Here is a 24504-nt window from a genome sequence, read left to right on the forward strand (position 1 = left end):
TTTTTCTTAAAACAAAACTTAAAAAAAACGGATTTTTAGCAAATCTCTGAATGTGAACAATAGTAACATGATTCTACGAGGATCTAAAAATTGTAAATATTTTGTTGCATTAGGAGTTAGAAGTTCGAACGAATTCATGAATAAGAAATCAGAGATCACGCATGCGCTGAAATGTTCTATAGAACATTATGATGTAGACAGGAATGCAGTTTTTAGTAGCATTTGCCGGAACATGCCGGAAGGTAGAATCAAAAAGAATTGACGTATCATAAAATATTTTGCGATGAACGTTATCAAATTCTGTTTTACAGGTACTCAATCGACGAATTTTTGAGAAAAATAATCGTAAAATTAAGCTAGGTATGAATAAAGAACAAAAGTAATTAGAAAGTATAAAACAATTTAAAATTTTTTTAAATTATTTAACACTTTTTTAATAGTATTGTAAAATTTTGTTTTCATTGTTATTCCATTTCAGAAAATTGTTGACACTTTATTTCGTTTCTTGTTTTAAGTTTACACAATTTCTACTGTCCACTTTAGAAATGAGTTCTCACGGTAAGCTAGAAACTGAAAAGTTAAGAAAGAATTTGGAAACACAATTGGACAGGCTAGTGCAACAATTGGAAGATATAGAAGAAAGCCGGTATATCAGAAATTATTATGTACATTATATGTAAAATACATGTAATTTATTAAAATTACTGTTGTAATAGGAGTTCATTGGATGAAGATGCATACGAAGAAGCTATGCAACTTACAAAAGAAGATTTACAAGAGTTTAATGAAAGTTTACAGAGAATGATATCTGGTAATACAACGTTAGTTGATGAATTGGGTGCCATACAGTTGGTATGTTACAAATATATGAGTCTAATTCCTCAAAATGCTTGTAAATACCATAGAAGTATATTAATCAAAACTTGTAATTATAAATAAATAGGCAACACAGGCAGCAATTAGTGAAGCATTCAAAACTCCTGCTGTTATAAGAATGTTTGGTAAACGAGAAACAACACAACTTAGGGAATGTTTATCCCAAATTTACTATGACATGAAACTTGGAAAATTAACTAAAGAATCTGGTGATCGTCAGCGTGGAGAGGTTTTAAATGCACTGAAGCAGCTTGGAGAAAAATTAGAACCCCAAGAATTACAATTATTGGAAAAACTGAAATCGAGTAATATAGATGCAGCTAGTTATATACAAGTCAATGAAAGTACAGAAAAGGGTAAAATGGCTATGGCAGTAGTTGGTGATGAAGTTAGAACTACACAAAACACTTAGGTTCACATAATTTTCAAATAACAATTTTGCACTGTTTACTAAATTGATTTTTGATTAGTGTGACTTTTTACATAAACAACCAGTATAAAAGAATCATTTGTAGAGCATGTTTTCAGCAACTTAAATGTTATTTACAGAAATATAATTTACAACTATTAATTGATACACTTGTAGATAAGAAATATAGAGACATGCAAAGTATTGAAATGAGAAAAACACAATTGTATGCTTATGCGCAAAATGTTATGCAAGGTTGCATATTTTTCCCTATTCTGATATAACAATTTTCACCTGAATTTCTTAATCTTGAATGTTTTCATTTATAGGAATATATGTGATTAAGACTGAGTATAATTTTAAGAAAATGTGTTAAGGTAAATTTAATTTTATAAATGAAAATTAAAATCTATAACAAGTAAATATATTATATAAGGTTTCATATCTTGTGCATTGCTAATTATATATCTATTTATATCTTGCTGTATTATGTAATTATGATTATATAATGTATATAAAATATGTACTGTATTTATTTCTTTCAATGTCATACTTGCATACTACATGGATTATTTATGGAACACAGAGACAGGTAAATAAATTTATGTGTACTATATTTCACTTCATACTGTTGTGAATATGTATACATACGTATGTCATGCAAGTACAATATTTTAATGATATATTATAAAACCAATATTAGTTGTTACTTTGATTAAAACAAATTTATTTTCTATTAAAATGAACAATTGAAAGATTTTGTATGCTACTTGTGTATAACAGATTTATATCAACAAACATTGCATTGGATCTTCTCTTTTGTTTAATTATTGAAAGTTAAACGTGTTCCTTAATAAAATGAAAGACTTACAAAAAAAAAACAATATTTAAACATTTGTTTGTATACATATTACAAATGTTTCCATTTAAGGAGGACGTTTACAAAAGCTTGTCAAATTGGTGTCAAGAATATATTAATGTGCTTCTACAAAGTATCTTCTTTTTACAAACACAATAGTTGTAACTCTTTTCACAGGTTCTTTACTCAATTAGAATATTTATTGCATCCATGGTTAATTAACGCTTACGTCGACAAACTCTTTTATGTTCGCGCTGCCAATGAACTTGTTGGCAATCAGTACTGCAATACGCAGTATTCCAACAGCAATGGTATATTGCTTCAGCTTCACAATTGTAACACTGAAATCATAACATTTATTACAATATACGTATAACAATTTGAAAAATATACGTGAGTTATTTGAAAAGTTCTCGGAATGATGTATAGATGGCATTAGTAGTTCTGAAATTTTTAGTTCATTGAAAATTTTCATTTGTTATATGAATAACTTTAACGTATTAGGTCAGTATACTACATAGTATTTTGTATACAGCTACTTGAATAAAAATTAAGTCGTTTGTCATGTCTCCTTAACAATTGACTAAAAGCGAATTCGAATGCACGTTTCTCAAGAGTATTTAGAACATTGATCTAAAAAATTGGAATATCGTTGGACCATTAATGCCAAAAGTTATTATATTGAAAAATAGAAATATTTTACAAACAATGTAAGTTGTCTTTTCACTCCACTTCACTCAGAGAACTTTTCAAATGATTCATATATACAGGGTAGTCCACGCAACTTGTTCACCCTGAATAACTTTTAAAGTATGCATTATATGAAAAAACTTTTTATAGAAAAGTTGTATGGTTTGGAGGGATACATTATGTAATGCATATATTTGTTTTGTATGTGAAGGCGTTTCAGAGATTTGAAGGTCAACTTTGTTTCTTCAAATGGAATGCTACATATTTTTTTTATGCAAAAATATCGAAGAGCGTTAAATTTTGAGTAAAAAAGTACTGACCTTTATTAGTTGTAAACCTAATAATTAACGAATAATTTCACTTTGTTTTTTGAAAATGGTTTGTGCGTAATATCAAGTTGGCGATTTAATACCAGCAAAGATTTCCGTAAGACCACGGAGTTTACGTGACAATGTTTATTAACATGATCGATTCTGCGTATGAAATCGTAATCGTCTATTCTGTCGGTGATTCAGTATTGAAGTTATCATCAATCAACTTAATATTACGTACAGACCATTTTCAAGAAACAAAGTGAAATTATTTGTTAATTATTAGGTTTATGGCTAATAAAGGTTAGTACTTTGTTACTCAAAATTTAATACTCTTCGATATTTTGGCATAAAAAAAATATGTATCATTCCATTTGAAAAAACACAGTTGACCTTCAAATCTCCGAAACGCCTCCACATACAAAAAAAAGTATATGAATTATATAATGTATCCGTTCAAATCATACAACGATTCTATACAAAGTTTGTTCATACAATGCATACTTTAGAAGTTAATCAGGGTGAACAAGTTGTGTGGAATACCCTGTATATACAAAAGAAAAGTATTCAAGAATTATTACCCATTGTTTTTTCTTTATCTCCGATATAATCTGTTGATGCCTGTCTGTTAATTGCCGCAATTCTTTAGCATGTTCAGCTTGTAGTTTTTCTAACTCTTTACACTTTTCAAGTTCTAATTCGCGACGTAATTTTTCGAGTGCTGTCGTGGTGGGTTGTTCGGAAGTTCTGCGTTCTCTTTTTATCTATAATAAATATAAAAGATTATAATAACAAAATACATAATGCACAATAATTTATAGTCAAACATAGCATTACATTAGTTTGAATGTATATTATTGGTAATTTATTTTATTGGAAGTATTAAATTTAAGTTTTACAATACAAAAGTAAGACGAATCTCCCTATTTATTCCACAGATGGTAATGCTTAGAATTTGTCTAACACTGTGTGAACGAATAAAAAATATTAGTTCACAATTTTGACGTAGATTTTTATATAAAAATAAGTCAATCAACGACACTGACGTTAATTTTTACAACTTTTTAATATTTAAAGGGGACTATATGACAATGTGACATCTATAATATTGATCTTCATTATAGTGATAGTTATATCTTTACCTTTGCAGGTACTGTTTCTGTTTGTATCTGTTCTGTTTGTACAAGAACACATTTGGATCTTGGTTCCTGGCAACTAGATGTAACCATATCTTCTTGTGAACCTTCTTTCTTCAAACCCTGAGGACAGGTACTGGATATTCCTCTAGCAGGCTCATCTTCTGCCACTGGTAAACAGGGCACTTGTCTTTCTTCGCTTTCAGCTTTACTTACTGAAGATTTGTCTTCATTTGCTTTTACCTCTTGACTTGGCGGCAATTCGCTATGACCGTCCGAGCTGAGACGTTCAACTTTCACTCTTAAATCCTTAAAAAGTTGTTTCGCAGGATTAGAATTGTTCGCCGTAACTTTCGAACCTGATGATATGTTGCGGATCTTCGTTGGCTTTGGGCCTTCGTTATCGTCGTCGATGTCCAAATCCTCGACGCTCTTGCCTAATTATGCAGTGGACCTTTTGATCTACGGAAGGTAAATTGTGCACGTTTTAAGAAAAGCTGATTCCTCTGGTGATTGCATAATGAAACAGTGGTGAGACATTAGTTGTACACTTTAGGCTGCTGTATGTGCATACCTTCATCTCTTTCCACTTTCCCTTTTCCGAAGGCTATGCAAGAATTCGTTGTTAAGATAATAATATACGTAAGTGCAACAACAATTTCTAAATTTGCTTTCTCTCGATAGTTCTCTTCTATTCTGTCAGTGATACCGATACACTGTAAATGGTGTGTAACCTAAACCGAGAATTTCACAATGTTCGCGTGACAATTTCGCGTGGAACGCCGGGCAATTTTGATAATTTACCTTTACCTGTAAGCTTTGTAGACTTGCGGTAATCGGACGAATGAACACTTTCTCGATGTTGGCACGCATGTGATGACCACCGAAAAACCGGACATCATAAACGTTGTCATTCACTTGCATTACTTTAGCCGGCCAGTATGGGTATCCCTTTTGCTTTGCGTAAACCAGTTGGTGCGGCGGATTACAGGGTAAGCAAAACCACATTTTTTCTGATTTTTCGTTTGATATTCTGTAACAGTCGGCACAACGACGTATTTCTTGAAGATCATAGCAGCAATCTTGGTACATTGTGTTACCCATTTCTCCGATAATGCTGTGCGCTAAATGTACAGATTAAACCTGTTACTTTACTACTTGCTTTACACAAAAAATATTGTCTTATGATTACATACCTCCGTGATACACAATAATATTGTGCAAAATATTATGTGCATCAGCTTGGAATTCTGTGAGATTATTGTATTCTTTTTTCTTTATTTTTGAGTCCATTATCGCCAAGTCCATATGGTGTTTTATGAGAACACCTGGTCGCCATGCATCTTCACCTTCACTGATCCAAGTTGGGCCTGAATATCTATTAACCGGCGTGATTGGATCATTGTTGAAAACAATTGTACGATTTGTAATTTCCGGTGGAAGTTTTGCTTTCAAATGTCCACATGTAAAACTCAAAATATGGTTGAGATCAATTGTATCTGGATATGTGTCATTATTTATACTCTGCAATAGTTATTTCTACTTTATTGGCATATAAATTTTGGACGGTTAATTCAAAATACTATATACTTACTTCGCAAAAATGACACATTTTTAATTTAACATTACTAGGCACATGGCATTCAGAATGATAAACCCTGTAACACTGTTGACAGCATTCCACTGTTCCTCCTTTTTGACACTTGCAGCAATACCAATCGTGATTGTCGGTAGGTACAATATCTGCTGGTAGTCTATAACTTTCTTGGTCTACACCACTTTTTGTTGGTACTTTCTTTAAATAAACAAGTCCATCATCGACTGCTTTATTTAATTCTTCCTGTGCTTCTTGTTCTGTAATTCCATACACTCGAGCAAGGTGTCGTACCATACGATCGTTACTAGGTAAACTTCTTTGATGAACAGTTATCTTTATGGCATCCCATATTCGTTGTGTCATAAATGGATCAGTTCTCCGACGTACAGACATTGTGGTAAATAGGCACTAAAAAAAAAAAGGAATTAATACTAAATTTATGTTTAAGATTTTTGTGTAATTCTTATACAGATTATTCATTTTCTTATCCTAAAAACCACCTTTTCTTTGAATTATCAAAGTCACTAAAATCTTCTTAACCCGGAAAAATACGTGGTGGGGTAAAAATTGCCCGAAAATACAAGGACAGATATCTGCAGACAATGTCTGTAAGTGTAGACGGACTTTTAATATCTTTATACTTATATTTTCCTTTTAAACTAAAAAAGTGAGCTTTACATGTTATTATTTCATTAAAAAAGTAAACAAAATCATAAAGTGTCTAAGAACAATTTCTAAGTTTGTAAAAAAGAAATTCAGCACATTAAGTAAATTCTACCTCATGTGTGTGATTAACTTAGAAGTTAAAAATTTTAAATTGAAGAAAGGAAACTTTAAGGTCTAAACTTATTTTATTTTAACTGCTAAAACTTTAAACGTATCTTAAATTCTACATGTACAACCGATACCAGCATTTGTAATGGCATAGATAAATAATCAGTGTACCCTCATACTCCAATACTTTCATATCTCTAATATGTGCAACAGTTATTTAGATACCCCCATGCATAACGAAATCTATCAGGGTATAATGTGCATTAGTTTCTTCCAACCAGTATCTTTTTAAACTCCATAAAGCATAGAAGCTAGTACTGAACTCTTTGTACAAGTAATCCCCCAGTTTTATGATTATAATATATAAAGTAAAAACGAAAAGTTTGAATAAGTTGAATATTTCAGTGTTACATTATGTACTCACTAGTACTCAGTGTGGCAGCGTATACATTACTATTATCCAGTTTTATTACAATTGTGACATTGTTAAGAAAACAATTTACACAGTGGATGAATACATCATTATACATTTTGTCAATGTCTGATGTGTTATTTTCTATACTCACAGCAAGTATCATACTTATAAATTACATGGCAGTGGACAAAACAAACTGGGATAATATTATTTTTCTAAGTAATATTAAATGGGACGAAGAAGATCAAAAAGATAGATTTATAAAATTTCACAAAATGTTTAATGATAGTGTGAACCGAAACAACTTTAGCATGTCTTCTGAATGTAATATTATGCACACAATAATACAGTATGGAATGTTTCTTGTTCCATTTACAAATTCTTTTGTATCTCTATTAGTATTCTCAACACAATGCAATTTGAATGTATTTAGTCTTAAATACCAATGTCTCAAATCCTTTCAACTTCAAGGATATGTTGTAGAAAAAATGAATGAAACAGATAGCAGAACAAGCAAATCTAAAGTGCAAAGCACAGAAAGCTGTGAAACAATTGAACGTGAGAATATACAATTTGATTTAAAGTGCAAATTAATTGAACGTTTTAAAAGAAGGTTTTTAAGAGTATTTAAATACAATGAAATAAAGAAAGATAATAAAATGACTGTCACAGTATTTGTAATTAGCCAGTGGATTATACCAATTCTTGTCACGGGACTTCTGTTTTTAAGTGAATATGATAATAGAAATTACATTAAGGATCTAAAAAATATGGAATGTTTTACTGGAAACAATCTTCTCTTTGACGATTGTCAGAACAATATAAAAGTTATAAATACTATACAAAATTATTCTAGTTTATATGCAATACCTTTACACCAAGATTACATTAATAATACAGAACCACTGCATATACCTAATGAGAATAATACACAAGTAAATGAAATAATATTTAAAGTTCAAAATATTGTACATTCTGCATTACAGACACATAATACCTCGTATAATATTAACCATGCAAGGCCTTATAATACCTCCGATCAGTTGAACATGATGAAGTATTTGGATATGCACACACAGATTTTGAAATATAACACTGACAATGCAAGTAGCAAAGGAAGTTCAGTAGAAATAACAGAATATGAAAATGCTTATAACTTAACAAGTCCTGACAATAAAATTTCATTACACGATATACAATCAGAAAATAATTCAAATGAATATAATAAAGAAGCACTATTATTTAATCATTTAATGACAAATTTTTCGAAAAATATAACAGCTAAAGATGATAATGCAAATAATGAAATTTTTATAAGTACCGCTGAGATATTGCAATCCGATATATTTCAAACAGAAAAATTTGGGATTTCTGAAAAACTGACAGACACAACAACAAAGCGTAATGTGTCAAATGTTTCCAATGATCAAATATATGCTGAAATACTTAAACGTAGTCATAATACAATACATCATACTGTGAAGAATAGTTTTAAACATGATCAGCAACATGACAGAAAACAGCAGAGGAAATTAGAAGAAAACCTAAAACATAACTTTATAATGAACAGGCCAAATGTACATTCAGTTATTCAAATGATTACAGATCAAAATAATAATGTATCAAATACAACATCCATGTATATGATGGATACATGTTTAATACCAATTAAGTTTTTAAAACTACATTTAATTGTGTTTTTATTTGTAGTATACTTTTTACCAATTTTATTCTGTTCAATCTTACATCAGCATGGTAAACTAAATTGTCAACTTATTTTGGACAAACTGAAAGCAAAACATGAAATGTTACCAAATAATTTCAATGTCGGCTCTGCAAATGATATTGATAATACGAATTTTAATAGTCCCATCGATTCCAAAGAAATTTCTATACTAACACAAGATCCTACATGCTCACAAGAAAATGCAGAAGTAAAAAAAAGTGTTAGTACATTAGAACAAATAGAAATATTTAATGAAAATCTCAATGGAAACAAGAAAGAACAACTTGAAATTGAACATGACAAGAAAAGAATGGAATTAAATATGATTGTACAAATGGAAAACACTTTAAAACTGTTTGGTATCATCAAAATGTCTTCATTATGTGGAACAATATTATGGACACCAATATTTTTTGAAGTATTATTTAAAATATTCGTACAGTTACATGTACCCAAATGGTTATTAAGTGGCACATATTTAGTTGCAGTTGCATTTGGAATTTTACGAAATATGTTCAATCTAAAAATGATAAAATTACAAGATATTGGCACATATTTTACAAAAACAAACAGTGTTCATCCTGTGAATTAAATCATACATGGAAGTTTATGTATCACTTGTTCCAATAAATGAATATATGATCTTAAACTTTGTAAATCTTTGAATTTCTTTTTTCTAATTCAATAAAATTTTTTATATTTTATTGATGTACAAAGATATTTGATTCATTGATGTACAAAGTATAAATGAAGCTTGAAAGTCGATTTTTCTTGAAAATATATTCTTCAAATTGATATGCATAATACTAAGAAAATATACGAGTAATTTGCTTAAAGTCAGGAATAAATTGGTAAAATAATAGTGTTTATAATCTATTTAAAGTGGAATTTTTTAAAAATATTTCACATTTTTTTAAAAATGAAACATAAATACAATGGTTATTAGAAAGAATTAGATTTTTAGATTCACACATATTTAAAATGAACATTTTTTCAATATTTTAAACAAAAACATCTGTTGTATCATAGTGATATCATTGTAAATGAAGAAGCTGTTAGATTTTTTTACTTAAATTAACCATTTTTCATAAACTTTGTACACCATACAAGTGTTCACCAGAGTAAAATCTTGGTCGTCATATCATATAACTCATTACGTGTTATTGAATATATGTTTATTTAATGAAAAATACTCATAAAAGGGCATTGTTCTAATTACAAGAAATGCTATGATTCTAAATTTGACAGTTCGTTTCTATTATTTCTTAAAACAGTATGTAATTTCGATATGTTTAAGGAAATGTATCCCTTTAACTGAAAATGTAATTTACTCAAAAATTGATTTCTATTCTGACACAAATTCATAGTTTTATTTCGTAAATGGCGTTACAGACGTCTATTGTCATTATCTCCATATCATAAAATTACCAGAACTCAATCCATTGTTATTATGCAATTGAAAATTAACTTCAAAAATTATATCTACTATAACAACATTGTAACAATTAGAAATAAGTGGTTATATCTTAACAATATTATGACTCGTTATTATTTTGTAATCGCAAATATAATCGAAAATTTAATAAAAATAAAAATTTACTTACCAAAGCTGATACGGAGAATTGTAGTTCATGTACTGTTACTTTTGGATTGTGAACAATGGTAATCTGTACGAGATCACGACCAAGTGTCAATTCATATTTTCTTGTTTTATAACGAGATGTGTTCACGACAAAAGAAAATTTTTCGCCGACGCCCGAAAGTAATAATAAGACAATAATTAACGACAGAGACGCGCAACTATATCGTATGTATCGCGCACGTCATAAGTTTAACCTAACCCCAATAGTGCGCGCGCATCTTATAATTCAAAATCATATTCTATAAAATCTTCTAGAATGTAATTTTGATATTACGTAATAGGTAGTAGAATATTGACGAAATAAAAATTCTTTAATTTACTTTATTGTTACTTATAAATTTAATCTTTGAAACTAATATTTCTAACTGTATATTTTTTCGCATATTTATATAACATTTAAAGAGTTAGTTATATATACATATATAGAAAGATAAAAAATCGGTTTTTTGATTTTTACACATTCGTATAATTTCAAGTTTTTTAATATATTCTGAAGATTTTAAATCGATAATTCAAAAAATTCTAGAGCATTACAGTTTTGAGCATGTTTCTGGACAAACATTATATGTTAATTGTTTATGGATATCATTAATATTGTACTCTCTTAATAAATATATAACTTATAAGTAACTGAACATATCTGGGTAAATGACTATTATTTACAATCAAATATATCCTAAAATATAAGAATATTGTTAGATTCGCTGAAAATAATTAAAATTATTTAACTTTATACAATATTAATTAAGTGATTTCAGTAGTAAATATGATATATATTGAATAAAATATTACAGATTTTGTATACTCTTACACGATTATTTAAAATTACAGGGAGTTATGAAATAAATTAATTTCTTCCTCTAATTTCTTCAAGATTTGCATACCGTCGCTCCAAGGAAATACGCGGGACTTTACTTTCGGAATATCCATTTTTTCCGTACTATTCAATATTTTGACAAGTATATAATCTTGCCGCGGAAATGCCAAGTCACGTTCAGAAAGTCGTAAAATTGGACACAAATCGTTTTTCCCGTCTCCGACATATACCACTCGATCGAAATGTACACCTTCGTTTCTTCGTTTTTTAATATAACTCTCTAAGATTTGTCCCTTGCATAAATTAACGGTGCTCAGTTTACACGAGTCTTGCACGTGGTACATATCTATTCTTAACACGCCGTTTTCATCAAATTTCGCGGGATTTGTGAACACCTGTGCAACCAGGTGATCTAGCTTTCTGTTTTTTAACCACTGTCCGATGAATAATGTATTTGAATCGCTAATAATAATGATCTCACAACCTCGGACGTGTAATTCTCTCAGAAGTTTTTCCACGCCGGGTACCGGTGGTATATTAATTATTGCTTTTTCAATTTGTTTACTATCGATGGAACAGCTGTGCAACAATTCGAATATCTTCGCCATGTACGGGATCCAACCGCTAGTACGACATAATTCTTTCACACTGTCCGTTAATTTTTCCTGGGGTAACAGCTTTCGAGCGACGACATCGGTATTGTCATTGCTGATCGTATGATCGAAGTCGAATGCGACCAGCACGGACCGATGCATCTATTAAAACGCAAATACGTTATTAACAAAAGCTGTTTCAATTTGAATTATTCAAATAGAATATACCCGCAAGAAATATTTGATATAATTCATGGATACTTTGTCTCCTTTTTTATGGATGACTCGAGGGCACCGATAGTGTGTACAGCCCTGTCAATTTGTATATTCGCTACCATTTCTGTCAGTATATATTTTGTTTAACTATTTTTAATACTTGCGAAAGGTGAAATGGGCAATTTTATCATTGAGAGTATACAGGATTATATAATATACAGGATTAATATTTAAGATACAAATTTATATAAATAAATATATATAATTTTAATTATGAGAATTACATGAATGCATATATAAAATTACTGATGTTACTTACTGTTAATTAAGAATCTAAATATGCATTAAACTTTAATGTACACTCTATCAAATGTGGAAGATAAAATTACAACCGAGCTCGTAGACAGGTGTCAGGCGACTGTTTCTTATAGGTTAAGCACTGCAGATATCAATAAATAGTGTGCATATATATATGTATACGCCGTGTACATGCTTCTTCCATATACAGAATCTCTCATAGCTCATACGATATGATCACCAAATATACTTATTTCCATTATTTTAAATAATACCAGAAAAAATGGTTAGCTGATAGTGTACATACAGTAAAGAACATTATGCGAATAAATAAATATACTCAGCCAGCCAAACCCGCAAAGCCAAATTTTGTCCAATGCCTGTTATAAAGTTATGGCTATAAGTTTAATGCAAGATTTGCTATAAACAACTTGTGCGCGTATTGGCAGCATTATAGGCAGCAAATTAACAGCAACATATGCAGCAAATTGGCTTGCGCAAACCTTGTTCTGGTTTTGCCCTCAATTTGACATAGGTCATGTTGCAAGACTTTCTGCCAATTTGCTTTACCATTTTGTCAGCTGGCGTTGCCTGCAAAACCCAAGTCAAATGCTGAAAAAGATAGTTATGGTTTTTTTAGACAACTTTTGTTATTTATTGTTAGCAATTTGCTCGAACTTTGTATACAACTGGTTATCAGGGGCATATAATTTTACCTGAATTAAATCAATGTATCAAATGATATTTTATTAATGAGCTCGAAGTTAATTTTTTTACAAAAAAGTAAACACAAATACGTTTTTAAATTGAATGTGGAGTATTTGATTGAATGTATTCTTCTACTATTATGTACTCCTTGAATTATTAATTGTAGTTATCATATATATAGTATGAATCATTGACAAATGATAATGGCTGAAATTTACAAACAGCGTTTATTTTTTTTATATGTAATGTACATATGCTAAAACGCATGCGCAGAAACATTAAAGCCTTTTCAAATTTCGTGTGTCAAAGAAAGTATATTTTTTACATATTCATTCATTAATAAAATGTATAATACGTATACAGGGGTTACGAAAATATCTGATCAAAAATTGAAAGATGATGAGAACTTTTCTTTTCCAATAGAGGTGTTAATATATTTTTACTAACCTACAATAATCTATCGACATTTTTATAACCAATTATGTATAATATTAATGATATTAATAAATTTCATCAAAAATGTTTATTATGATTAAATAAGTTTAACATGATTGTTTATTTGTTAATAATAATTCTTACACATAATAGAGTTTCTACCCAGAATATAAGAACAAAAGTATATAAATATATATGTACTGTATGTATGTATAAATATTTATTTAGTTGTTATTTGCAGAAATACTCACAATCAGTGTCGGAGAGTATAGATGCATTTGATCAGTACAAATATGTAGATATAGATGAGGAACGTATTTTTGAATTTCATATGAGTAATGCATGCATATCTGGCTGTTTAGAAAGTATTAAGGAATACCTTCAATGTAATTATTTTTCATTATCAATTACAATACTAGTAATTTTTAATTATAAATAAGAATATTGTGTACTTAATACAATAATTTTGTATAATCACACATAGCACATGATGTAAATGACTTTTTATGCAATGGATGGACTCCACTATTATATACTGCATCGTGTTCTCAAGCAGAAGTCATTGAGTATCTTATAAAAAATGGAGCTGATGTCAATAAGCATAAAGGTATTATATCCTTTTTATATTTTATGCTTGATAGACATTCATGCTATTTGGATATTGAAAATGAATAATTTTTTTAGATGGATATACTCCATTAATGGCTTTATGCAGCACTACTAGAGGCACAATAGAAGATCGAATGCAGTGTTTAACATTACTTATAAAAGAGAAAGCTAACGTAAATGCCACTAGTAAACAAAGGTAACTATGTGTAATGTATACTTATATTTGTTACATCTGTATGTTTTATAATCTAAAAATTATTACATGGATATTCTATAGACAAACACCTTTGATGTACGCCTGTACATCACAAGAACCAGAATTTGTAATGGAATTATTAAAATATGTGAAAAACATTAATGCTTATGATAGTAGAAACCAAACTGTAAGTCTTTTATTAATAATACCAATGTAATAGTAACTCATCAGAAATGACACATTTCATTCATTATAGGCATTAATATACGCAACTATAGCAAACAAACTAGATATAGTAAAAATATTAATAGAAAAAGGAGCTGATACCACATTAACTGATAACAGTAATTTAACTGCTAAGGATATAGCTTTAATGAAAGGATTTGACAAAGTAAGTAGTATTAAAAGTTATGTATTAATATAAAATATAAAATAATGTTTATGTGACTATTATAGATACTGCCTTTATTAAACTTTAATGAAGAAGAAATAGTAACTATTAGTAAAACATCTAAAATATGTGATTGGATGGATATGTTTTCATCGTTAAATAGTATAAATGATCAGACTATAGATTTTGATGTTTTCACAATTTTACATGGGATGGGTTTAGAGAAATATACTCATAACTTCAAAGGGATGAGCCTTAAGAATTTTCTAAAATTAACTGAAAATGACCTATATAATTTAGGTGTTGAAATTAAGGCACATAGGATACAGTTTATGGAACATCTCCATAAATTTCATAGAAAAAGATGGAGTAGACAAAGTATTGGTGCTATCGATAAAACCTTATCATATACGTATGTTTATTTTATAATCTTGTGATTCTGTAAAATTGTTTCATGAAAGTTTAATGTTGTACTTATTTTCTAGAATATATAACGGCGTAGTTTCTTTAGGTACTGTATCCAAACAGATTGCAATTATAGGTTCTAGTTTTCAATACATTAAAAATAATTTATTGAAAGCGAATAACGAGAATATACACTTATCTTCAGAACAAATATCTAATTATAAGGAAGAACTGAAAAAAACACAAACTACTCTCGGTATTCTTAAAAAGGAACTTCTACAAGTATATGAACTTTCTAAAAAGGTAAGTCATAATGCAGTGCATAAGAAATAAATGTTATATATTAAATTTGAACAATTCGAAAAAACTTCTTCTAATGTAGGTAAAGAAGGAAAATGATATTGGTATACCAGCTACATATATAGGTCCAAAGAAATGTGATTCAAAATGGCTACTACTCTTAAGTATTATGACAATCACTGGAATGTACTTATTTAGGACAGTATACATGCCGAGATTAATTAATAATTAAGAAAATCGTAATTTCATTTCTTATCACTTTTCTAACGTCGCTCTTTTCAAAATTTATTCTTGCAGATTATATTAATAAATTACTATACAGAATTTAATAGTATTATTCCTTATAAATGTGGAAAAAAATTTGATAAAATACATATTACGTTTACAAAGTTTACAACGATTAGTGATCATCCAAATTAGCCAACTTTTTCATTAATGGAAACAAGGGATGAAACGATGGAAGATTATGTTGTCTGACAGTTAATTGATAACGTTCTAATGGTCCACTACAAAATGATAATCTGTCTCTTTCATTCGGATGTTTATCCATCCACTGGGATAATCGTCCCACAGACCAACTAGCACTCTAGAACAATAAAACAATATTCATCTAATCATATACAATACAATTCAAAATGTTTTACAAACAGTCGTATTATGGAAAAAAAGGTGGTTTTTTAAGCCAGAAAAAAATGAATTTATTCCGCACGAGGCTTCATATTATAAAAAAACTTGTCATAAAACTTATAAAATAATTTAGTTAAAAGTATTTCATAACTGATGTTTATATCATCTTACCTGATGCGGAGATACTAATTCAGGGGGTGCTGTGGAAAATAAATGCAGAAGAACAAGGGAACGAGGTACACCACTTTCTCCTGCTCCATCTAATACTTTTTGAACAGTTTCTTCAGGACTGAGTGGAAGTAACGCTTTTAATGCTCGCAGTGTTCTATATTGCTGTTGTTCCGATGAACCCAATTGTCCCCCTCTGCACAATGGTGCAACAGCTACTTCCATCTAAACAGAAATATATTTAATATTGAAGTTTTCTTCCATATAGCATATTACAATAACATACCTGACTAAAGTCAACAATGAGTTTCGCTTTCCCGAAATCTGTTAAAGGTCGTAGTAAGCAAGCGTGTCTTACAAATAGTTCGATGCATCGTGAAGCAACTGTCTTACAGCTTAAATAGCAAGCAATTAGTATCAATGTTTTGTTATAAGTATAATATGAAACAATATAACTGTAATTTATTTACCATTCAACAACAACAGTTTGATTTTTGTATGGTACAAGGAACGTATTCACAGAACGTAAAATAAACCCTTGCAATTCGCGCATGTACAGAGAGCAGTTAATTTCTTTTCCCAAGGGACTGCTTGGGCTGTAAAAAAGGAAAAATATTATATTAATATTTACATACTATGTGCATGTTTAAATTCAACATGAAAATATGTAAATGAAAATATGTAAGTTATGTCCACTTACTCCCGAAACTCTGGATCGTCATGCATAGTTAAAATAATACTTTCAATAGCATCGCTAATGGAAGCTAACAATGGTGATAATATGTTTTTTGTTAATGTATCTGTTTCCTTCAGAGCTACAGAAATTACTGTGCTTCCATCAGATGGCAAGCCAGCAGACAAATTTACTACTACGCGACTTATTTGACTGGAAAGATAATAAAGTAGATTTGCAAGCGACACATTAGTCTGCTGTACAGTGGTAGGCGAATCAATTACTTGACTAGCTTCGCCTCCCATAAGTAATCCCTGTTCGCATTTTAAACAGAAAAGTCTTATAGCTTTGCCTACATTACGGGCAACTACTGTTGAAAGGCCATCATCCACTAATGATACACTCAGTTCACTAAAAACAAATTAATACGTAACATATCTTTAATATATAAACCTAAAAAAATATGTAATATCTATGTTTTATTTTACTTTGTTACTGTACGGATGAGACTATCGATTTCATCTTGAGTAGGTAATCCTTCCCCAGAAAACATAGTGTGTACTGGATCCAATAAGCGTGATACGGAACGTGATAAATATGCATTCTCAAATGGAGACAATACATTATGACTAAAGAAAACAATAAATTATTTTGTACGAAAAAATAACGTAACTAACATTAAACATCTTCGAGCTTACTTAATATTATAAATGCCAATATTTTGTGATCTTTCTTTTAGTCGTTTACTCAAGTCTAAAAAGATTCTTAAAAACTTTGGATATTCGCCCTCTAATGCTTGTTTGACAAATGAGGAACCTGTAAATGTAAAAAGATCATGTTTAATGTTTCAAACAGCATAATTAAAATTGATACTTACCTTGAGCACGTTCAACTAATACTTTCGAAAGTAAATCATTTACTTTATTCCAAAATTTTTGTGATAGTTCATCCAATTCTTTTGCATGATATTCTAATAATATTCTTTGTAATAATTCGATCTGAAATAAAAAATATAATTGATATTTAAAAATACATTTTTTTATTAGAAATTTAATGAAGTTCCGATTACTTGTAAACACTGTGTATAAAGAGTATCTTGAAATAGTCTTTCAAGATTTTCCCAAATTCGTGTGCGTAAATTTCCCGAAGATCCTGGAGAGGGAATAGCTGCTCGTCCAGGTGCTCCTCTCTTTCCAATGTCTTGATTTGTTGTTAAAGTCACGTCCAAGGATTCTGTAGCGATTTTTTCAATTTCCAATAAAGCAGAATCCATAACATTATCTACAGCTCCCTTTACAATCCCTAAATTTTGGAACACCTGCACTGCAGTACTAACCTGTTCATTATTTGCTTCCAATTAGCTTCTCAAATAGTTGTGATACTTTAAAAACTAATGTGCATTTATATACCTTTATTCTGTCCATTGTACATAAACCTTGAGCCAAAGTATGAGTTGCTATTCTTTGCACTGTTGTTCTATGAGCTTTTACAGCTTGCTGATCATCAGCAATTACATCTAAACCATTTAAATCTGTGTCCATCATTAACTGTTCTATAAGCCACAATTGCTCGTGTTATATTTCACAATGTATTGTAGACTATAATATACATTAAAGCAGGGGTGTCAAACTCATTTCAATCACAGGCCATTTGTCGCACAAGTAGAATTCATGTGGGCCGCACAATATGTATTTATATTATTTAGTTATTTAAATTTTTAAATTTCACAGTTTAGCCGTACAATCATAGTAGAGATCCCGCTGTGTATTATATACAAAGATATTTAAAATTGCTTACATTTTGACAATATTTTCAAGTTGTACAAAATATAAGTCATTGCAGGCCACAAAAGTATAAGTCTTAGGCCGAATGCGACCGGCGGGCCACTAGTTTGATACCCCTGCTTTAAAGTAACAAGATAACATACCAAGCTCATGAAGACTATTAGCAGCTTTTATGATATCAGGACCCTGTACATTATTTGTCATTTGAGAATATAAACGTTTTGATAAATGTTGCATTCTGGCTACTCTTCGTAACAAATCAGAAGTTTCATGTAGTCGTGCTAAAACAACAGTTTGGGTTTCAATTCTATGGAATGGATCAATAATCTTTCCACGTAAACGTTCCACAGCTGATAAAAGACTCTAAAATATGAATATATTGTTTTAGAACCATATGTTAAGCATAATTTTTTTTAGTAATTCAATTTCAATGAACCTGAACGTGAGACTGCATTATTGAAAGTACACCTTCTAATTTTTCAACCCAAGTAGCTTGTGATAATAAATCTTCATGATTTGCTAGCACTTGCTTCTGGAGTTCTGCATTTAAGATGTCAATAGCTAAAATGAATAAAATTCATAGTATATTAATCTTACGCATTCAGTGTATTAATTTGATTATTTACCTTGCCCCAATTTATTTATTTGTTGTGCTACTGATAACACTTGATTGATATCAGTTTTTTTGCATTCACCACCAAAAAATTGTTTGAAGAATTCTGTAAAATATGTATTTGAAAGGACCATTATTATGCAATTTAAAAAATAATTTTTAAAAAATTACCGTCATCTTCTATTCCTTCCCAGCTGGTAATTTCCTCCATTATCAGGTTATTTACTATTTATTTAGTAGAAAAAAGTCAGAGTGCACATGAATAGGTATCTAATGACACGTCACAAAATCGTATCGGTTGGCAATTGAGCCATTTAATTCGTAACAATATACAATACGTGTTTTCTTTATTGCTTTATTAATTTCTTTATAGTACAAGACAAGAATTAAATTACATTTATTTGCACTAAAAGAGCTTTATTGAGAGCATCGTAATTTTATGCATGTCACATGTTATATATATACACAGTACGCGCGGAGAACTTATCGTAATCAGCAGCTGTACTGAGCTGTACAATTTGTACACACGAGTATATATGTGTCAAGCAAATGTGCAGCATTGAAGTAAAATTAAATTAACATATAATTTTGATCAGATTTTTCTGCCAAATATCAGTTTTAAAAAATGATTCACAGCCTGTTTATTATAAACTCCTCAGGGTAAGTAACAGATTATAAGAAAAAATGGAAATATGCTACTTGACAGGCATTTGGTTAGAAATCAAGGACTGGATGAAACTGTTAACATTTACAAGAACAAGTTATTTGTGTACTATTAACTTTTTAAATTATTTCCTCTCAGTTTTGTGTAATTTCTTATATTAATACTCTATCTTTCTTAGAAAAGTTCCATTTTAACAGTAATTTTTCACTCAATAGATAAAAGTTCTGAAGGAGTATGTACTTGTTAACAGTTATTTTAATTGTACAAATCATACTAATTCCTTGTTGCAACTTTTAAATACTTAATGACAATAAAGTATTTATGATTTTGTAAAATGAAACTATTTTATTTTGTATTTAGGGATGTATTCATGGAAAAGCATTGGAAAAGTGCTGTTGCAAGATCATTGTGTGATTATTTTTTCGATCAACAGCGAAGAGTTTTGTCTCCTGAAGATACACCACCTGTGATAGCTACACCTCATCATTATCTGATTAGTATATATCGTTGTAATATGTTCTTTGTTGCAGTATGCATGACAGAAGGTATCTATTAAATTTTTCACATTTCATTCCAATTGTTGGATCTATTTTACATATTTTTTAATATTACAGTTCCACCACTGTTTGTGATAGAATTTCTACACAGAGTAGTGGATACATTTGAAGATTACTTTAGCGAATGTACAGAGACTATTATAAAAGAAAATTATGTAGTTGTGTATGAATTGTTGGATGAAATGTTGGACAATGGGTTCCCATTAGCTACAGAATCTAATATCCTAAAGGAACTTATTAAACCACCAAATATTTTAAGAACTATTGCAAATACTGTTACAGGAAAATCTAAGTAATTACTTTAATTGTTTAGTGATAGATAGATACGATATTGGGTATAGTTCTATTTAATATTAATTATATTTCTGAATTACAGTGTTAGTGCAATATTACCAAGTGGACAGCTATCTAATGTTCCTTGGAGACGTACAGGGGTTAAATATACAAATAATGAAGCATACTTCGACGTTGTAGAAGAAGTTGATGCTATTATTGACAGAACCGGAGCAACCGTATTTGCAGAAATTCAAGGCTACGTGCGTCACTTGTAAAATTGATTTTGTCGTAATAATACAAATAGTATGTGTAATATAGGACTCTAATTACAGATCGATTGTTGTATAAAATTAAGTGGTATGCCAGACTTAACACTCTCTTTTATGAATCCCAGATTATTTGATGATGTCAGTTTTCACCCTTGTGTTAGATTTAAAAGATGGGAGGTAAGAGTAAAAAAAGGCTGAAGTAAACTTACTATTTTAATTATTAATAAAATGTGTACTTTTTTTACAGTCAGAAAGAATACTTTCTTTTATTCCACCAGATGGTAATTTTCGACTTCTCTCTTATCATATAGGGTCACAAAGTATTGTAGCAATTCCAATATATGTGAGACACAATATTAGTCTTAAAGAACCAGGAGGTGGTAGACTAGATATAACTGTCGGACCAAAGCAAACTATTGGCAGAACTGTATGTACCTATTTTACGATTTTATGTGGCAATAAAATATTAAAATGCTGTATAAATTCTAGGTGGAAAATGTGACATTAGAAATTCCTATGCCAAAAATAGTGTTAAATTGTACTCTGACTCCAAATCAAGGAAAATACTCATTTGATCCTGTTAGCAAAATACTGCTCTGGGATATTGGAAGAATAGATGTTTCAAAATTACCAAACTTAAGAGGCTCGGTATACGAATTTTAATAAAAAGTTACACGATTAAGCAGATATTTAAAAAACAGGTGTACAAATTTTGAAATTTTTTCAGATTGCCATTCAAAACTCTGCTAGTGTAATAGAGTCTAATCCTGCAATTAATGTATGTATATATCTTTTATAGCATTATAAATTATGATGCATAACATTGAATATTGTACATTTTGTTTTAGGTACATTTTACAATCAATCAATTAGCAGTGTCTGGTTTAAAAGTCAATCGATTGGATATGTATGGAGAAAAGTATAAACCTTTTAAAGGTGTTAAATATATTACCAAAGCTGGGAAATTTCAGATAAGAATGTAAATAAGAAGTATAATGATTTCAATATGAAACAAAATATTTTTCATATTCTTTAGAAGATTTAATGTCCGTCATAAAGGTGCAGATTACAAAAAGTAACAAATTAATACATTCTTATGTAATAAGACTTCTCCTAATCATAAATATTAAACTTTTATACAAAAGCATAATATAATGCATAATATAAGGTGTAACATAATACATTTTAATGTAAATAATTGTGAATAAATATAGCTCTCTCAGTAAAGAGAAAAACGAAAATTACGCTTTTATAAAAAAGTTTATCTCAAGTTTTTATAAGTTAATTTTATTAGTAAAGTACATCTTGTAAAAAACATAAATAATACATGTAACATTTGCATATACACCCTTATATTTAAATTATACATGGTACGGAGTAATTCATTTAGCTACATCAAGATCTATGTCTTGGATTGATGGCACAATTTTTTGGCTTCAAAATCTTCCCATGTTGGATGTGTGGTATATGTATATAAGCGTTCCATATTAGTCGCGTATATTGTGTGGTTGCTAACTAGATTTTTGTACATCTATTTAACAAACGAAAAATATTAAAAGTATAAAGTAAGAGACACTATTTAAATATATCTAGTAAAGTATCTTTTCCTACCTTCAGTGTATGTTGTAAATCAACTGTGCTGACAGGTTTTAATGGGGGTGGAATAGTCTGTGGAGAACATGCGTAAGCAAAAGCTGTAGCTTGTTCAGCTTCTTCAAAATTTGGTTTTATTGAAGGTACTTGACCATATGAATCTATTATTTCTGTTGCACAGTTATCTGACGATTGTAATATGCGTGTGGAATTTCTTTTCCATGAACTAGGTACTGGTTCTCCAATACAATAAATGAATGAACCATCTCGTACTGCATATCCCTTTCTCCTAGTAAATATTGCTGTGAGTATATTTTTCAGAAAAATCTGTGTCGCGGCTATAACTATATGCGCAGTATTCTCTTCTGCTCCGTCCATATTATTTTCCCAGGCAGCGAGCATTAATCTTGCTAATACAAATGTTCTATCCGGTAACACGAGCTCTTGTGCACTAGATCGATTTGCTCCAATGGGCTCGTCTCCAACAGGTGATGATGTTTGACTCAATACTTCCACATACATATCTGCAGGCTAAATATGGAGTATATGTATACATTGTATATATGTATAGAAAAAAAAGAAGGGTAACAATAAAATTATTACAGTTAAATGAGAAATGAATTAGTAGATTATAGTGGACCAACCTCGAAATTTGATTTATCAGTTTTATATTTCCGTTTCAGTCGCAGCCTTTTTTCTTTTATAGCCTTATCTCTGTCTATTTTGCGATTAGGTGTAGCTGCAGCTAAGCCTCTCACTTTGTTAAACAAGCATAATAGAAATTCATTGTGCAGATGAACTTGGTCTTCTGTCATAATATTTCTTGCTTCACAATCAAATTCTTCTTTTGTTGTCTGAAACAGCAGCATTTTACAAAACAACAATTAGAGGTTGTACAACAGTATAAGATAACATTATATTACCTTCATTTGGAACCAGAGTTTCATTTTTTCAAAGTACCTATTAAAAGGAAAAGAATACATTTGTAAAATGAAAGCTGTTTTATAAAAAATAAAATGATAACATTTTAAATAATGGTAAAATTGTAAATCATTATAGAATAAGCAAGTAATTAAAAAAATTTGAAATATACAAAGTTAAATTCCTTCATTATAATAAAAACCTTCATTTGTATATGCTTTAATTTTTAACGAAATTTTATCTCTTCGTTTGAAATAAAAATATATCTTACACTTTTGCATTTTCTCCAAGGGAGGCTACAAGACTTTTTCTGGCTAAATTCAGTTCTTTTGACGTCGTCATTTTATGAAATATGTTGCCTATTTTAAATGTACATCATAAATAATATTTTAAAATCTTACATTCAGTTATAGTAAAATAATTTTAACTGAGCTACACCACTGTCCTTTCTTTCCAGAAGATTTTACAGAAACTGTGTACAATGTTTTGACATTTCTATATGCATTTAAACTGCTTAGCATAGACATATATAGACATACATAATAGACTGCGCAGTCTATTGATAAATGTGATAAATCACCGTTAGTGATTTTGCACGCCATCTCTACTGGAGAGCATGAGGAGAAGGAATGCTGGCACCGACGAGAGTCAGTGATGCTGGACACTAGTAGAGATAGCGTGCAAAATCACTAACGGTGATTTATCACAGTGATCGCCGAATCACGATTACGGTCGTGATTATATGGTAGGAATGAAGTAAGACCGAAGGACAGAAGTATCGATGGAGTCATTCCTCTCTCGCTCGCACATCGCAGAGGTAGGGGAGAAAGCGACTGGATAGTAGAGATGATGTGAACTGCTACTTGTGAATCACTCGTGATTCGATCACGTTCATTCCCAATCACGGTAATTTTTCACAGTGATTCGTGATTTCTCGTGATCGTTTCTGATTGGTGG

General features: G+C 30.1%; 7 protein-coding genes across 7 annotated transcripts; 3 read left to right on the top strand and 4 right to left on the bottom strand.

The window, feature by feature from the left end:
- Positions 1-325: 325 nt before the first annotated feature.
- LOC107193768 (protein LZIC-like) lies at positions 326-1288 on the top strand. Its single transcript, XM_015583276.1, has 4 exons — positions 326-360; positions 516-646; positions 717-852; positions 944-1288. Exons 2-4 carry the CDS (start codon positions 546-548, stop codon positions 1286-1288), a joined length of 582 nt encoding a protein of 193 aa, XP_015438762.1. The 5' UTR covers positions 326-360; positions 516-545.
- Positions 1289-2244: 956 nt separating this feature from the next.
- Positions 2245-10516, bottom strand: LOC107193652 (zinc finger MYND domain-containing protein 11). The gene is made up of 7 exons (XM_015583144.1): positions 10398-10516; positions 5876-6286; positions 5478-5805; positions 5034-5405; positions 4288-4718; positions 3727-3909; positions 2245-2485 (listed from the first exon to the last, which is right to left on the bottom strand). Exons 2-7 carry the CDS (start codon positions 6269-6271, stop codon positions 2363-2365), a joined length of 1833 nt encoding a protein of 610 aa, XP_015438630.1. The 5' UTR covers positions 6272-6286; positions 10398-10516; the 3' UTR covers positions 2245-2362.
- A 771-nt stretch (positions 10517-11287) lies between these two features.
- LOC107193307 (probable phosphatase phospho2) lies at positions 11288-12489 on the bottom strand (the record flags this gene model as incomplete). The annotated part of the gene is made up of 2 exons (XM_015582714.1): positions 12381-12489; positions 11288-12007 (listed from the first exon to the last, which is right to left on the bottom strand). A coding segment is annotated over exon 2 (720 nt), but the record flags the coding sequence as incomplete, so codon positions are not given.
- A 921-nt stretch (positions 12490-13410) lies between these two features.
- LOC107193318 (ankyrin repeat, SAM and basic leucine zipper domain-containing protein 1-like) lies at positions 13411-15634 on the top strand. The gene is made up of 9 exons (XM_015582725.1): positions 13411-13491; positions 13743-13887; positions 13986-14108; positions 14186-14306; positions 14388-14493; positions 14563-14697; positions 14763-15109; positions 15183-15405; positions 15485-15634. Exons 1-9 carry the CDS (start codon positions 13411-13413, stop codon positions 15632-15634), a joined length of 1431 nt encoding a protein of 476 aa, XP_015438211.1.
- A 168-nt stretch (positions 15635-15802) lies between these two features.
- Positions 15803-19552, bottom strand: LOC107193706 (conserved oligomeric Golgi complex subunit 5). Its single transcript, XM_015583201.1, has 14 exons — positions 19439-19552; positions 19281-19373; positions 19091-19215; positions 18798-19017; positions 18280-18422; positions 17940-18206; positions 17748-17868; positions 17569-17686; positions 17359-17499; positions 16898-17281; positions 16668-16793; positions 16484-16592; positions 16201-16422; positions 15803-15988 (listed from the first exon to the last, which is right to left on the bottom strand). Exons 1-14 carry the CDS (start codon positions 19476-19478, stop codon positions 15803-15805), a joined length of 2295 nt encoding a protein of 764 aa, XP_015438687.1. The 5' UTR covers positions 19479-19552.
- Positions 19553-19837: 285 nt separating this feature from the next.
- Positions 19838-22016, top strand: LOC107193398 (AP-3 complex subunit mu-1). Its single transcript, XM_015582841.1, has 9 exons — positions 19838-19927; positions 20292-20476; positions 20546-20780; positions 20865-21024; positions 21097-21210; positions 21281-21460; positions 21523-21681; positions 21761-21811; positions 21882-22016. Exons 1-9 carry the CDS (start codon positions 19893-19895, stop codon positions 22014-22016), a joined length of 1254 nt encoding a protein of 417 aa, XP_015438327.1. The 5' UTR covers positions 19838-19892.
- Positions 22017-22312: 296 nt separating this feature from the next.
- LOC107193694 (transcriptional adapter 1-like) lies at positions 22313-23889 on the bottom strand. The gene is made up of 5 exons (XM_015583190.1): positions 23819-23889; positions 23550-23586; positions 23271-23480; positions 22645-23157; positions 22313-22564 (listed from the first exon to the last, which is right to left on the bottom strand). The coding sequence occupies exons 1-5, from the start codon at positions 23887-23889 to the stop codon at positions 22436-22438; spliced, it is 960 nt and encodes a 319-aa protein (XP_015438676.1). The 3' UTR covers positions 22313-22435.
- Positions 23890-24504: the final 615 nt, after the last annotated feature.

This window comes from Dufourea novaeangliae, unplaced genomic scaffold (assembly GCF_001272555.1).
Source record: "Dufourea novaeangliae isolate 0120121106 unplaced genomic scaffold, ASM127255v1 scaffold1, whole genome shotgun sequence".
Lineage (NCBI taxonomy): Eukaryota > Metazoa > Arthropoda > Insecta > Hymenoptera > Halictidae > Dufourea > Dufourea novaeangliae.